This window comes from Synchiropus splendidus, chromosome 2 (assembly GCF_027744825.2).
Source record: "Synchiropus splendidus isolate RoL2022-P1 chromosome 2, RoL_Sspl_1.0, whole genome shotgun sequence".
NCBI classification, from domain to species: domain Eukaryota; kingdom Metazoa; phylum Chordata; class Actinopteri; order Syngnathiformes; family Callionymidae; genus Synchiropus; species Synchiropus splendidus.
In genome coordinates this window covers 30,489,340-30,505,667 of record NC_071335.1, presented here as the reverse complement: position 1 = coordinate 30,505,667, position 16,328 = coordinate 30,489,340, and the positions used below count along the sequence as shown (strand labels likewise).

The 16,328-nt window shown below is 44.1% G+C and overlaps 3 protein-coding genes across 4 annotated transcripts; all 3 read left to right on the top strand.

The window, feature by feature from the left end:
• The first annotated feature begins 50 nt into the window (after positions 1-50).
• LOC128754475 (zinc finger protein 774-like) lies at positions 51-2,999 on the top strand. Of its 2 annotated transcripts, XM_053857122.1 has the most exons (5): positions 51-611; positions 711-814; positions 964-1,033; positions 1,311-1,570; positions 2,001-2,201. In XM_053857122.1, the coding sequence occupies exons 1-5, from the start codon at positions 293-295 to the stop codon at positions 2,067-2,069; spliced, it is 822 nt and encodes a 273-aa protein (XP_053713097.1). In that variant the 5' UTR covers positions 51-292; the 3' UTR covers positions 2,070-2,201. The 2 variants fall into 2 exon arrangements, with proteins under 2 accessions (XP_053713097.1, XP_053713096.1); XM_053857121.1 differs by having other exon boundaries at positions 1,311-2,999.
• A 2,703-nt stretch (positions 3,000-5,702) lies between these two features.
• Positions 5,703-7,101, top strand: LOC128753542 (Kruppel-like factor 1). The gene is made up of 2 exons (XM_053855326.1): positions 5,703-6,228; positions 6,299-7,101. The coding sequence occupies exons 1-2, from the start codon at positions 5,703-5,705 to the stop codon at positions 6,472-6,474; spliced, it is 702 nt and encodes a 233-aa protein (XP_053711301.1). The 3' UTR covers positions 6,475-7,101.
• A 3,105-nt stretch (positions 7,102-10,206) lies between these two features.
• Positions 10,207-11,558, top strand: LOC128754689 (nuclear factor interleukin-3-regulated protein-like). Its single transcript, XM_053857492.1, has 2 exons — positions 10,207-10,319; positions 10,514-11,558. The coding sequence occupies exon 2, from the start codon at positions 10,518-10,520 to the stop codon at positions 11,346-11,348; it is 831 nt and encodes a 276-aa protein (XP_053713467.1). The 5' UTR covers positions 10,207-10,319; positions 10,514-10,517; the 3' UTR covers positions 11,349-11,558.
• The last annotated feature ends 4,770 nt before the right edge of the window (positions 11,559-16,328 follow it).

Below are 16,328 nucleotides of genomic sequence, written 5' to 3'. Positions count from 1 at the left end.
GTTTGCGTTTGGATTTCCGACCAAACGGCCGCCATACCGGTCTACGGTGACGTCACATGTAAACCCAATGGCAGGACCAAGTCATCATAGCGTCGCTTTGCTATAGACTCATATCTACAGTGAAACGCAGCGGTCTGCATCACTGTACAAACCTATTTTTCACGAAACGGTTCTATAAGTGGCTCAGTTGTTGTGGCTCTATTACATGCTAAGCTAACGGTCTCACCGTGCTAACAACAAGTAGCAACCTGATTGTGTCGCGGTGTCGCTTCAATACAACTACGATGCGTTTATGGTTGGATTTCCTCGCAGAAACAGTGCCATATGCCGTGTATCCGGATATAATCCGCTGTATTTTTCTGAAACCCTGAGCTCCCCCGTTTGGCTCCGAGTTGACGCCATGTCAGACCTGGACGGTCTCATCGTGACCTTCCAGAGGCAGCTGTCAGATGTGCTGGACACGGTGGTCAAGACGGCAATGTACGAGGTGACCCGGTTGGTGGAGGACAACTTTTTGGAGGAGGTGAAACGTAGAACCCAGCAGGTGGACACCTTGATGAGACAGTTGAAAAAAGCAAGTGGTCGAGAGGAGGAAGAGCTGGGGACAACAGGTGTGGGTCTTCATGAGCTGTCCTCAACAACAATACAGAGAAAAAGATTGAGTGATGTAAATACATGTCTGAATTTTAGTTGTGTTTGTCGCTTCGCAGAGATGTTGACGGGCGACTCAAACAAAGATGGTGCCCCCCTGGAGAGACAGATGGGCCGTAGAAGATGTGAGCTTTCAGCTCCCAGCCTTGTTACTGGCTCCAAGGTTGGCATTTAAATCAAGATCTTCTTTTAAAGAAATATGTTAAAGCTGCACAAACAGTTTTACAGGCAGAGATTCTCCTGAAACGTGTTGAATTAAATGGTGCCTCTGTTCACACAAAGTCATTGTGATCACTGTCTTGTTTGGGTCAGGGAGTGGATTTGATTCTTGCTGCAAATGTGAAGACGGAGGAGGATGAACAGTGGTGTGATCCCTATCATGGTGAGCTTGTTTCACTCATCATTCATAATATGATAATATTAAATAATAATTTGCGACAGAAAAAGCAAATTTCTCAGGGAATGGATGGTGGGGTTTTTCTTTATATTCTCCAAAACTGCATCAAAAATACACCCACAAATGTTGCTCAGACTGAAGGTAGAGTTTCCGCCATGTGTAAAGTAGTAACTACTTTAGACTCCATGTTTGCAGCTGGGCTTGTTCAAACAAGTGTATTCGATCCAGTTTTTGTCTTATCGGCTCTATGTATGATTTGCAGGTGAAGCCGGTCCCTGTGAGGCCAGAAGAATCATGACGGAGGGAAAACCAGCAGCTGCCCAATGTGAGAAAATGACCCCCAGTTGTCGCGACCAAAACCCGCAAATATCATCAACCTTGTCCTCAGTCCAGGAGAACTCACACAAGCCCTCAGAACCAACTCAGGAGAGAAACGTAGGAAGGGATTTCAGGATTACTGTAAAACATGCTGGCAGACTTCATCATCAGAATCCTGGAGGCGACTGGGAGGGTGGCCCCCAGGTAAGTCGACCTAAAAAAACAGAGGATGTGAGCTCTGAAGCAGAAGTTAAGGTTCACATCAGGAGAGACGTGTCCAAGTCTTCAGACACAAGGCTGCAGAGTACTGACGCGGCGTCTGTGCCGATCAAAAAGGAGATTGTTGTGGACCAAGACAGCTGCAAGGACAGTCTGAGTGACCTGCGAAATACCAAGTCATCATGTCCGGTTGATCAAATCAGGATCAGACTAGATGAACCAAAGCAATGCCACGAAGTGCAGGACAGGCTGACGCGGCATACTAAAGTAGCTGCAGGTTTTGAGGTCCAGCAGTATAAAAATCCCCGGAAGACCTTCTCCAACATTGCAGCTCTGTCTCAGTACAGTGTCGTCACCCTAAGCCCTCCAAGAATTCCATGCTCCTCTAAACCATCATCAACCTCTGCTCTCTCAGGCCAGCCAGTGCAGCTCCATGACAAACAAACGGGAGTGGTCAACAGAACTGCTGTCCCTTGGGTACTGAACAGAACCCAGAACCTCTTACTACATACAGACTCTCACTCAATCCAGAGACATCCTCTCCGCTGTGGCCAGTGCGGTAAATGCTTTCCCCACCCGAGTAACCTCAAGGCCCACCTTCGGATCCACTCGGGTGAGAGACCATTCTGCTGCTCCCTCTGCGGCCGTGGCTTCACGAAGCTGAGCAACCTCAAAGCTCACCGGCGTGTCCACACTGGAGAGAAACCGTACTGCTGCTTGGGATGTGGCAAACGCTTCACACAGAACTGTAACTTGAAGCGCCATCAGAGGGTTTGTGGCACGGGGCGTGAAGGAAATGTTTAAGTGTTGGTCGGCGTTTTATTCAAAATGCTAACCAGTCAAAATGTCTTTGTTTAACTCATGATGGTAAAATGAAGCTTCATGTTTTATTCCATGGCCATTGTGGCAGGACATTTCCAGAGCATTTTAAATTGATGTCCATCTACTTTGCTCTGTCAATGAAGCTTCAGTTTGCAATCTTGACAATAAGTATTAACCTCACATGGCCAAGTCACATCCAAGTTGTAGATGAGTTATCATAAAACTCTTAGAAGTGTGTGTGTGTGGTAAACATTGCAGGAGTAGCGGCACAACACATTTGCTATGAGAAATTTGGATACAAATTTAGATCAGAACTAAAATTCACTTATATGCATCTTCACAGAGTCGAATTGTGTAACTTCTTTTTGACATGTGGTGGTTTGGTCATGGTTATTTAGTTGTGTTGAAGTCATCTCGAGACAGATGTGACCTCCTGATGTAGGCCAGTCATTTATTCTGTGACTCTTCTGCTATTCTCTTTTATTCAGCATCATGCTGCACTTGTGATTTGAATAAAGCGACTAGGTGGTCTGTCACTTAAGAGTCAACATGTAGCTTGTTTAAGTAGGTTATTCATTTTCACTGTCTTGAATTGATGCCATGATAAATGTGTTGATCTTGTGGTCCTGATTTGTTTCTTTTACTTTGCAGAAACTAGTTGAATATGCCAGATATAACAACTTTATTGACACGAACGTGTGTCTTCTATTTAGTTTTCTGAGCTGTGACTCAATTCGAGTCCAGAACTGGGATGATCATTGAGACTGAGAGTCAGAAACACCTGAGAGTAGGAAATCGACACAAATACCTGTGTCTGATGACGTTGATGTACTTTATGCGAATAATATCATCAGCCAGAAAATATTATTGATTCTTTTTTTTTTTATAAACGCGTTTGGAATACGGAAAAGACTTCACTCGTTTTAAACAGAGTCGATTGTTATAAACAAGAAACGTGGTGCCGAAATATGTGTAATAGTGACCTCCAGTGGTCTAGATTTGGAACTTCAAATGTGTGAATCATTTTTCACAGCCCTCCATTAAAGAAGGGGCCAGAACCATGACTGAGAGAGAAATTCTACAAAGTACTAATAAAACCGTAGAAAGACTGGATACGTTCTTAGAAAAATGCATAAATATATAATAAGTAACAATTGGATTGAACTCCATGGTCGTGATGAGTCTAATAGATGACAAAACAGCAGCACTTGATGAAAAAAAGAATAATGTGAGTGTGATTTTTCTAGATAAAAAAAATGTCTGCGATTGATATACTGGTCTTGAAACTATAAGGATATGGGCTCAGTGGCAACAGTTTGTGAAGGCAGAATATATGAGCTCAAGGCAGAAAGAGGTCAAATGTCATCAGGCAGGCACTGATCCAAAATGCCAAAAATATGACTTTAGAACAGCTTGTCAAAATATGAAAACAAAAAGAAATTAATAAAAATGGGAAAATAGAATCAGAAAATAGAATTTTGGTGGTGGTATATATATATATATATATATATATATATATATATATATCCTTATTTTATTTTTTTCCATGAATAAACAGTTTGGTCAGTGTTCCCGGCGCTTCCTGCCTGTTGTTCTGGAGTTGAACCTTGGACACAGTCGGGTGAACATCTTTTGTGCTGTTGTCTGCCGTCACTCAGATGGAAAGTCTTGATCAGGTTGGAGCTGATCTGCGATCAGCAGGACTCAGGGGTCCTTTATCAGCCTGCAGTCAGCCGCCGTCTGTCTTTGCCAGAACCCTCTGATAAACACCATCCAACTTATAATCACCTTCCACACACCGTCTTCTCAGAAGTCAGCAAGTGCACTGCACTACAACATTAACTACACAGTGACTGTAATTTGCAGCTTCACCATTGCTTCTTCCGAGGAAAAGAATTATTAAAATATACCGCATTGTTTTCAGATATACATCTTGAAAATACTTCATATGTGACATCTAAATACCAATATTGTTCACTATTTAAGGGTTGTAAAAACAGGGAGCCAGAAGAGTTTTTTATTATTATTATTTAACCATTTAAATGGTGTCATATGCATTATTTTTTATTTCCCAGAACATTTTTGAATTCAATTCAGAAACCTGATAGAATTAAACAAAAAAAAAAGGAATTTTACTTTTGCATTATTGTGATCATAGTAATAGCATTAATAACGTGGTTTCAGGTGAACAGTATTTTTGTTTCTGGTCGACTGTTTTAGAGAATTTTTCCATTTTTTTTATTGAATGTGTGATGACTTTTCGGAGGGAGAAAGATCAGTCTCGTGAACGCTCCACCTCCTAACGGCTGAAACCTTCATGAAGAAGAGAGATTTGAAGCTGAAGTTGCAGCTGACTCTGATAGACAACAGAGTGGAGATAGCAGAGCGAACTGTTTTGGCGGCCTGTGACTCTTCAGCAGATGCTTTATGAAGTTGCAGTAGCATTGCAAAGATAAAACAGACAAAGTTAAAGTCCATCATTTCTCAACTGGATATCTGTATAATAGCTAAATGGCTGTTTCCCAGGCGGTGCTTCCTTCCTTCAGCTCCTTTACAGCCGCTGACAACAAAGTAAGTCTTTATTCAAGATTGACGGTTTTGAATGTCCATGCCATCTGTTCTGACTTATCATCAAGTCGGGTCCAGTGATGCTAAAAACGAGAAGTTCAAGGTGGGAGCTGCTCAGTGATGCCTGCGGGTGGTGATGGTAAACAGTGGGTTACTCTTTATACGTGCTTGTTCCTCAGACAAGCCATGTTCCAGATCTTCATATTATGTTAGATCATATGACCTGCAAAAGAATGCTTTTTCAACATTACGTGTCATTTTGTTATCACCCATAACAGACAGGATGCACTCAATTTATTAAAAAAAAGTAATGTTGGTGAGAGTCTACTGACCACTGCAAACCAGATGACGACCAACTGCACTAGTATAATATGAAGATGGTCATGATGCTGAGTTTAAGGCATGCGTTGTTTAATGACTCTAAACAAACCCCCAGGTGTGGAGGTCTGACACAGACCCCCCAAACGGCCAGACGTCACTTGGAGACTCTGAGCAGCTGCAGGTTTGCCAACAAGTATCAGATGAGCTGCTGGACAATGACAGCCAGGCTTCATGGGACATCGAGTTCCTCCTCTCAGAGTGGAGCAGCTTCTCCTCTGATGTCCACCAGAGCCAGGGCGGCCAGGAGGAGATCCTCCCTCCGACATATCAGGGCGCCGAATACCAGGAGGCGTTGTTCAAAGAGCAAGCGGCGCCTGGGTGTCCACTGATGGACAGCGGAATCGTCATGGCAGAATTGGTGTCCCCTCCCGCACCAGTCAAGGCGGAAGCGTACCAGCAGGCTCTCTGCGACCAGATACGCCGACCTGCGTTCCAGACCGCACCGTACGCTGACCAGTTCTCACTCCAGCAAGGAACCAGCTCGTGGCGACACGGCAAAGCAAAGATCAGCTCCTGGGAAATCGATTCATATTACGCCCAGCAGCCGCCCCCTGTGGTGACCATCCCTGAGAGGAGGTTCCACCCGCCGTCCGCCATGACTCCTGACGCCCAACACTACAATTTCAATCCATACTTTAACCACAACTCCAACCTCTACTCAAGCTTCACCCACAGTCAGTCTGCCCACTTGCCACTGGAGCATCAGCACCTGCTGGTTGGGCCACCAATGCCCCCTTGTGGTGTGGAGGGGAAGCGCTGCAGGAAGACTCCTGGCAAGAAGAGACCCGCCATTCACAGCTGTGAGTATCCTGGCTGCAGCAAAACGTACACCAAGAGCTCGCACCTCAAAGCTCACCTCCGGACACACACAGGTGAGCTCCTCTACCGCAGCACACAGCTGAATTTAGCCTCATCGTGATGTCATCATTTTTCGCCCCACAGGAGAAAAACCGTACCAGTGCTCATGGGACGGCTGCAGCTGGAAGTTTGCACGTTCGGATGAGCTGACGCGTCACTACCGCAAACACACAGGCCAGAAACCGTATCAGTGCGTGCTCTGTCAGAGGGCCTTCTCCCGCTCGGACCACCTGGCTCTGCACATGAAGAGGCACGCCTGAGGCCATCACACGCGTCATTAGCAGTATTCTGGAGCCCACGTTTCTACAATTCCTGTCTCAGTAAACGGAAACCAATCAGTCACTTACAGCTCATATTTGGTTTGACACTGTAGAGACAGGTCCCATATCATTCCCAAGGATTGGTGAATTAAAACTCCTCTGTAGTCATGCAAAACGGTCATCACAACAAGTTCTTGCATTGCTTTATTTAACATTCATTTGGAATTGAAGTTTCACGAATCTTAACATTGTTCGGAAGGACCTTTATTGAACAACTGGATTCTTAACTTTTTGACCAAATGATGACCAGTGAGTGTGTTTTCACTTTGCTAATAATAATAATAATAAAATAGAACAATGACAGACTCAACATGAAGCTAAGAAACTTGTGCAGTGTGTGTCCCACGTCACAAACACCAGACACACTACACGTGCAGGCTTAAACACTAACGGACCACAGGTATGTTCAAGGGACAAAATGATTGTTTCTAATCCCGTAAATGTCACCGTAGCATATTTTTAAAGACTCAGGGTTTTACTTTAATGTGTGTGTTTAATTTAATATTCCCTGTGTGTCATGATTGTAAGCCTTATTTGTTCATATCTTAACGCTTCATGTCAAGTGAATTGCTGTACAGTAGTGTTGACTTGTGTAGGTAGAAATGATGTTTTTTGTTTGTTTGTTTTTTCAGCACTACTAAAATGTTGAAATAAAAACTCAGCTGTGGATGTTTCCTTGACGGGCGGACAACGTGACTAAAAGGGTTGGGATGGAACAGGTTTTACAATGCACATCTCAACACACAGTAGACTCAGGGTTAGAATTCAGTGTTTCACACCCAAATTCGTATATTATTGTTATGCTTTGAAACAAATAAGCTTGACTGAGTAGAAAGCAACATTATAATGTACTGAATAAAAACAAAAAATGTGAAGGAATGCTTTTAATTACGATTGCAGGCGAGTAAATACTTTGAATGCTTGTCACTGACCCTGACATTAAGTACTTTTTACTTCCATTTTTGATGTAGAATTAAATCATCCTGCAATGAAATACCGTTGACACGGGATCACGGACAGTTTCGACAGCTTTGAAAACTTGAGCGGATTTCTATGTGTCCAGCAGAGGGCGTGCGTGTGCGCTACACATACATCACGTCCCTCCTGCTGCTTATTCACTCCATTTTCAGGTCAATGGGAAACTGAGTTATGTGTTTGTCACGTCAGACGTGAGAAGATTGTGGTCGCTGCTGTTGCTCAGAGCTCTTGGTTCCTTTATCTATCTGCAGCCAAGGATTACAGTTAGCGCCGCACTCAGCCGCGTCTGTCTCATTTGGGACAAGTTGAATTTAGGATGCCGTTATTATATAACTCTTGTTATGTCATACAGCTTGAGGAAGTAAAGCAATGTGGTGATGCGTTAAAGGAGAATAGATCTTTAACAAAAGACAATTTCTTTTTATTTTCTAATGTCGTAATGCACATAGAACGGGCCAGGTGAGACAACATGAACAGGCCACACGCCACAACCACATATAAACCCAAATGTTTGATCATAAACAACCACTCAACTAATACTTGCATTAACCTCCCTCTCCTTGCAACCAGCTATCACAAGTATCAGCAACCACAGCATGCGACAACTGTCATCACCACAGCCATAATAGACTGTTAAGTCACCAAACCCACAGCAAGAAAGCAAATATCACGGAATTTAACGCAAAACAACAGAACACCCACAGCTGCCGACATCAAAACATGGCACAGCGTTACCAAAAGCCTCAAGAACCACAACAGTCAGCAGCAGGAGGAGCTCAGAAACCACCACAACCACTGTCACAGCACACGCAAAAGCAACATCAACCACACAGGATCTCCATGAGAAACACATAAACCACCCCACAACCATCCGACTGTTACTATAGCAATGAGATATATATATATATATATATATATATATATATATATATATATATATATATATATATATATATATATATATATATATATATATATATATATATATATATATATAAAACTCAAGGGAAAAACAAGAGAGTTATTAAGTTTTTAAGAACATAACAAGAGTGAAATGACAAACTAGGAACACGAACTGGTGATTGTCTGAATTGTGCAAGTCCAGATGGAACACACGTGAGATAAAATGATCCCACCATTCAGGGTGAGAGTGAGAGAGTCAAGTCAGTGTACTCTCCTCATTTGAACTGGACTCACAAACGCACAGGTTAGACACACACACACATACACACGTTCCACACACAACTACACAGTCCTCTTGGTTCATTTCCTCCTCCCTGGATGTTTGACACAGACTGATCTGTAATCTCACTGGTGTTTCAGTTATTTTGAGAGCCTACTCTCTTGAATGGGTTGAAAAAAAGCCTGGTCCCAGAGGAGGAAGAGGTTTCAGCGTTGATCACCCAGCAGGTCGTTGGCTCCACACTGTTTACAAAAGGAGCAGTTCTTGGATCATTTCCAGCTGATGAACAGGGAGGTTTTGCATACAATGTCAGCATCTCTGGGCAGCAGCTGTTTTGTCAAACAATGTTCCCTTTCAGTCTGCACCCTCACCTCAGATGAACTTCTAACTGCCCTCTGATGCTCTCACTGAGCGTGTTTGCTCTGATGTAACAGCTCAGTTCTCTCTGTTTACAACCACCATGCTTTCTGTCTATCCTTTCTTCTATCCTTAAAAGGTTATTTAATCCTTTCCCAACTTTCTCCCACCTTGACAGACTGATATCTTCATTGAAACTTGAAACAGGCCGACGCATCAAGAGGATCCACTTGGATCCAAAAGTGGCTGGTACCAGGATCAGCTGGCCACAAATAGAGCTCTTAAAGGTTGGATGGCACTGACTAGAGAGCTGGTTACAAACCAAGAGTTTACATTGTATTAAGAGAGTTATGCCTCCACTTTTTCCCCAAAACAATTTCTCTCTTTAAGAGTTTAAGAGGAGAGGGTCTGTCATCTGAAGGAGACTGAAGGACGACTAGAGCCACAATCATAGAGGTTCAACAATAGTGGTGGATAGTTTCCTCTGGCTGAGAAACATCTTGGATTTGTCAGAGATTTGGAAACCTGCTTCCCCAACACGCCAACAGGGAATAAGAAGAAAGAAATGGATGGATGTTCAACCTTTAAGACCAGGCAACAGATCAAGGTGTACTTCATTTGTTGGGCATGAAATTATTACATCACGTTTTGCAGATGATTTAATGGCCAGAGAGGGGAATTCAAATTAGTTTTAGAGAAGAAGGAAACACTCATGTTGTGTCAGATGAAAAATAAATAAATAAATAAAGCATGTATGGGTTGTTGCTACTCGTGACCCTTGGAACAAGAGAAAGAAAAAACTGTGCACAGGAGTTTACATTAGTCACTTAAATTTGAGGGGAAAAAAATAGGTGGAAATATTATATAATTAATGTATAATATGTAACTAAATGTGATCACAATCACAACTGCATGTAAATAGAGCATGGTAGAAACCTTCACTCAATGTGACTGACCACTTCATTGTGCTATAATTTACATATACATAGCATTTCCTACTATATCATTTGAATTAAATTTAGGGGGAAATAGTTGAACAAACAACTAATAAATGAAAAACACAGATTATAACTCGTCTGGATTTAATAGGTTGTTTTCTGAGGGAGGGGGCGCGAGGAGGAGGGTGGTGGCAGGAGGACGGTCATGCGGGGTGACGACTGTCCCCGACTGAACCGGCGCGCTGAGACAAAGAACCACATACAGGAGACCGGAGTGGAAACATTCACGCATGTCACCGACGACCCGCAGACACGTCCATGTGCTGAAGGTGAGCACTGATTCCAAAACGTTTTGCCCGCTTTTAATTTCAGCAACTTGCCTCTTGGAAATTTTGTGAGTAATAAGGTCGTTATCGAAATTGTTTTTCCTGCGTCAATTGGATTTTCACTGTTGATCATTTAAAACTAACTTTGATATGTCTTTCTGCTGAATAGTAAACGAGTGTTATTCCCTGTGCTGCAGCCAGATGGTGCCATTGAGTCGATTGAAGGCCTCATCTGCTACTTGGAGCAGCATGGACGCGCAACTTGAGAACGAGACCTTCCGTGGCGCTACCTTCCTCCTCAGGTGCAAGGAGAACCTCTGCAGCAGTGACCCTAAAACTGGTAGCAGTTGCGACGAGGACGCTAGTGTGCGACGCGAGCGACAGTTGACTCCTAATGAGAAGAAAGACGAGTTCTACTGGGCCAGACGGAGGAAAAACAACGAGGCGGCCAGAAGGTCCAGGGAGAAGCGTCGAGCCAATGGCCAGGTGCTGGAGAGGCGGATCCTGAGTCTGCTGCAGGATAACGCCAGCCTGAGAGCTGAACTGTTGGCCCTTAAATTCCGATTTGGTTTGGTCAAGGGAACACCTGAGGGGCTTCTCTCACCTCTTCCAATTCACACACAACCGCAGACCTTCAACGCTCTCAGAGGCTCCTCCCCCGTGGATGAGGAAGCCCTTTCTGTCACAGAGCAGGAAGATGTCACGACCCCTCCTGAGGTGCATGGGAGACTAAGAAGTCTTCCACACAAGCTTCGCTTCAAAGCACCAGGAGGGGACGTGTCTTCATGTTCCAGCCGAAGACAGAGAGGACCACCTGTCGCCACGGCGGGACCTAACTTCCAGCAGACAGGCTGGGAGGCTCCATCAGACGGGCCCAGGGAGCAGTGCCCGAACCTGACGTATCACTCCAACAGAGGTCCAGACTGCCAGTGTCAGAGCCTGCAGACTCAGCTCACTGGTCTCTCTCAGGAAGTGACCCAGCTCAAGAGGCTTCTCTCTCAGCAGCTGCTCACCAAAATGCCCTCAATCTGAGGCCGCCTCGCCGTGCAGGCTGATGCTGTGACTCACTCTGCTCAGGAGTTTCCCGATTGGCAAGAACAAGACTCGGGCCTTGAAACCAGTTCCACAGTCAAAACCAAGTATATTTCCATAGGTTGGGCATTAACTATGCAACTGGACTTTGAGTTTGTTTAAGATGTGCCTTTTGTCTTGAATACGTAAGGCCAATAAAGGTGAATGATTAATGTGCTCTTGTTGTCAAAAGCCTGGGTTCATAACACTCAACAGCTCCAACAAAGGGAGGTAGGATGACTTCATTTGGCTTCAAGGAAAATAAACATGTTGGCAGCTACTTTTTGGAACAGGCGAGTCTTGTAGGCAGAAGGAGAGGCGACATTCCTTAAATTCTCTGCTGAAACCCTTGTCACTGTGCAGGTTACACACTGTGCTGTACAGACTCGTGTTGACATTAGCAGAGACATGTAATAATAGAATACAGAATCCACTGGTTTATGGCGTTGTTGCACGTACACGCAATCGCCAATAGAGGGCGGTCGCGCGCCAGGTGAGTAGTTCATATAATCGGTCCGTTGAACGTTTCATCATGGTGAGTAAACTTGGGTTAAACATTGATCAAACTCGACTTAACAAAAACATTGTTGCGTCTGAACTTACTCATTCACACGAAACATTTCAGGTGGTGGAGGGGAAAAGTGTTTCAACACACATGCTTTGATAAGAAGTAACACGTTCAGCCGACGTCGCCCTTCAAGCGACTTGTCTCTGGCTCCATATCCTGCCTCTGCATTAACACATTCATAACCAGTATTACGGGGGAACTTAAACTACTTCACTACATGGCAGTACTACAACCTGCTATTGCGGTTTCCACTGAGCACATGGAAGCCACAAGCACAAAACACAGTGGCCTCAGGAGGATATAAGGAAAATCCCTCAACACCTATATAATAAAATATTAAACAACACCTAAAACAACATTTATACGGTTCAAAAATATAATTTACAAACGAAATTATGGTCCAAAACAGAATGCTTCACCAACACTATGTGAAAGTAAAGCTTCAGTTTAATTGAGAAAGCTTTAAATTGTGAATAGAAATATGAATTTCATTTAGATAATAATAAGAAACTATGAAGCCAGGTCTGCCATAACTGGTCTCCATTACAGTTGCTAGACTGCAACACATCAGCGTCAGAGAATAAAATAAACGCTGGTCAGCTAAACTAGTCCACCAAGGTCATTCCACCTCAGATGCATTTGTGTATGGTTGCGTTCTGTTCATTATGACCGTTTTCAGCATGAAGCTTGTATTTGGGGCAAACTGCATTCATGCGGCTGAAATAAAGGTGAGTGGAAGTACAGATGCACAGGAAAAAAGATATGACTCATCCTCGACGTCAACAGAGGCCTATTTTTAGCAGTGGGGCAGCTGTAGTGGAGACAGATTGGCCCGTGTGGACTCAAAAGATACAAGTTCAGAATATCAAATTTGTTTTGAACGGAGCGGGAGGTGAAGACGCAGCGTGCATCAATAATCACCAGGTTTGTGAGCCCTCTGGGATGATGCAATAATAACATGGTTTGACATGATAATGTACCCCAGCAGTGTGTCGGCGTTCTTAATCTTATAAAAAGAAAACTGTTGACAAATATGTGAAATATGAACCAGCCCTTGAACTTGTCATGTGTGGGTCAATTTAGAACAGGTGTGTGGAACTCCAGCCATGTGGTGCACATGCAGTCTGTCTCCCGTCACCGAGGGATTATAGACTGTTTCCACACACAAATATAAGCACAAATATAACCGAACAAGGTGTGTTTAGTTCATTATTCCCAATTCATGTTGCCTGGATGCCGGTTCTCTCATACAAACACCTCACTTGGAGAAACTAAGTGAGAATGCAGGGATGGGTGACGCTCAGTTAGGAACATAAGGGACTCATACTGGACTAGAACACAGTGTAACACAGATCAGCCGCCGCTCTGTGTTGTTACAATATTACAAGGGTTTATATTAACACTTGAGGAAGTAACTCAAATTGCGCCAAAAATCTGCCTTGCGATTACCATCTCTGGAGAGGCAGTCCAGAAGACTCCACCCTCTTACTGGCCAAGTCACTTTCTTCTCACTCAGCAATAACTTCTTTACAAAAACAATATAGCCTTTAAACATAAAGCAAACGGATACATCTGTTTACTGTATCGATATTTGAAGGCCACTCTCTATATATTTATTAAGTAAATGCTTGGATATATTTGTTTATGAACCATACGATGGTTGATTCAGAAGCAATAGGACCGTCACCTGCAGCATTCAAAATGTAGCACTGACCAGAGCAATGTGGTGGAACAATACTGGATGCTACTCTGACAACTTAGGAATGATTTGTTGGCGATTTTCTTTCTTGCTTACACATATAGCAATATACAGTGGAACAGGGGAGGTGCTCACTCTCGACACCTCCGAGGCTGGAGCGCGCACTCCAGGATTTTATGTCCTGTTGTCAGCTGGAGCTGGGACAGGGATGAGGCGAGTCTGGGACAGAGCGTTACTTGGTTTATGACTTTGTCACAGCCAAACTGAACAGAAGCGCACATTCAGAGCTGGACACGCACCGGGCACCTCTTCACTTCTGGAGTGACGTCACTCACTCGGCAACCCCTCCCACATGCAGCGGCCACACACATAGAGGAACAGCGCACCTGCAGCAGACACTCTACATTCACTCCTACAAAAGACTATTTTAAGGCTTGGAACACATTATTTCTTTTTCCATTAATTGTAATGGGAAAAATTCATTCAGATTTCAAACAAAGCTGATCACGAATTCAACAGTCTGACGGCCGAGGAGAAGAAGCTGTTCCTGTGACAGAAGGTTCTGGTCTGGATGGACCGTAGCCTCCTGCCAGAGGGAAGAGGAACAAACAGTCCATGTCCAGGGTGAGAAGGGTCGGCTCTGATCCGACCTGCATGTCTCTGGGTCCTGGAGACATACAGGTCCTGAAGAGGTGGCAGGCTGCAACCGATCACATTCTCAGCAGAGCGTACGATGCGCTGCAGTCTGCTCTTGTCCCTGGAGGTGGCGCTGTTGAACGCTGTTGATAGAGGAGGTGAGGATGGACTGGATGATGGCCGTGTAGAACTCCGCCAGCAACTTCGTTCAGTCGCAGTCGTAGCTTTCGTAGCTGACTCAAGAAGAACATTCTCTGCTGGGCCTTCCTGATGAGGGACTTGATGGTCGGCTCCCATTTGAGGTCCTCAGTGATGGTAGGAAGTAGAAGGAGTCCACAATAGGAATGGGTAAACCAGCCAACATGAGAGGGGACAGAGAAACTGTTTAGTCTATGACCATCTCCACTGTCTTCTGGGCGTTGAGCTTGCACCAGGACACCAGCCGCTCCACCTCCCTCCTATAAGCCGACTCAGCCCAATGATGGTGGTGTCATCCGCAAACTTGATCAGTGCAGCAGTTGGTGTAGAGGGAGAAGAGCCATGGAGAGAGAACACAGCCCTGAGGAGACCCGAGGTTGAGAGTCCAAGTGTCTAAAGAACCCCTGCTGTACAACATGCCATATCGGTTATGGTTTTAATTCGCAGTATTAATAAGCCGTTGAACAACTCACAGTCTCCGCTCAGCCAAACGTGCGTCAGACTCCGCTCTCGTGAGGATCCCACACAAGACAACAAGCACACATTACACGCTGTCACCTCGAGAACTACTCCTAAAAAATCCCTCACTTATCTTATCATCATTTTTACTTACCATATATATTTATTTATTTATTTTGTGTATTCTTTGCACTTGAACATGCTTTTAGTAAGTAAAGCATATATCCTCGATATCTTTGTTCAATTTGCCGCAAAATCAGGCCTTCAATAAAAATCAGTAATAAATGTCAGACAAATCTTGGAGGGGCTGATTTATTCAGAGTTCAACTTTCTAGTGTGAACCAAAGCTAAGCATTTAGGCCTCTGACTCTGTGTTTTGCTCTGTCATTAGAAAAGTGAAACGCAGGAAAACTGTGACGATGCGGTGCAGAATGTTCCGGGACGTAGGCCACAGTTTGCCCACGTGTGGTCGAGCTGTTTTGTACTCTGTAATCTGCATCACCCCATATGGCCCTAGCTGTTAGCAGATATCATAAAACTGCCCTCTGGCTGAGCATCATGGTGAATATTTTCTTGATCTTGACCTGCTTCACTCCAGGAAATGCCCACTTGTGCCTTGCTGAATACACATGCTGCATCGTGTGTACAGCATCAGGAGGTACTTCGGTGATTCACCGTCTCCCGTTTCGTTCACAGTAAATCCTACAGACCCCAACAAAGACACTGGCTGGTTCCACTGGTGGCACAACTGAAAGTATTCAGGAGAGCAGGCCACGAGCCAACTAGTAAAATAAACTGGCATAAACAGAACTAAGTCTGACTCACTGACCACGGCTGTTTTGGGTGGAAACAGAGGGTAGTCAAGGGAAAATATAAAAGGTGCAGAACCACCTTTGTACGCTGAGGCGCTAACTCCTACTTGACCTTCTATAAACAAAGTTTTCCCCTCATTAAAAGCTTCAGCACATTCTGTTCCCATTGAAGAAAGAAATACTAGATAGTAACAGTCATTGTATGAAAGTATAAGCAGGTGACTGTGAGTCATAATCTCACCATTTACTGTGAAAAAAGAAAACGTGGCAGGGGGGTTAAATGAGAAATGATTTGTAATTTGGAATCTTAATGACAAGGCGTTTGGTTGTTGATCTGACATGTTGTGTGTCTGCTGTGATATATTCCACACGCTTTGTGGTTCAAATGACAAACAAGTCTGATGTTCATTGTTCCGGTTATTCTCATGCCGCGCGCAGGGTGTGTCTGCCTGTTGTGTCACATGATTCCATGAATCGTGTCACACTCATGCAGGTATGTGTCAGAGAGAATCGAGCAGTAGTGAGCTGCCTGAGGTGGAAAATATGTTATAGAAAAAAAAAAAAAAAGA

Bases quoted from the DNA above. Each gene is read 5' to 3' on its own strand.
- LOC128753542 (XM_053855326.1), top strand. From the start codon at position 5,703: ATGGCAGAATTGGTGTCCCCTCCCGCACCAGTCAAGGCGGAAGCGTAC. The intron at 6,229-6,298 runs GTGAGCTCCTCT...TTCGCCCCACAG, and splicing joins TCACCTCCGGACACACACAG to GAGAAAAACCGTACCAGTGC.
- LOC128754475 (XM_053857121.1), top strand. From the start codon at position 293: ATGGTTGGATTTCCTCGCAGAAACAGTGCCATATGCCGTGTATCCGGA. The intron at 612-710 runs GTGTGGGTCTTC...GTCGCTTCGCAG, and splicing joins GGAAGAGCTGGGGACAACAG to AGATGTTGACGGGCGACTCA. The intron at 1,034-1,310 runs GTGAGCTTGTTT...TATGATTTGCAG, and splicing joins GTGGTGTGATCCCTATCATG to GTGAAGCCGGTCCCTGTGAG.
- LOC128754689 (XM_053857492.1), top strand. From the start codon at position 10,518: ATGGTGCCATTGAGTCGATTGAAGGCCTCATCTGCTACTTGGAGCAGC.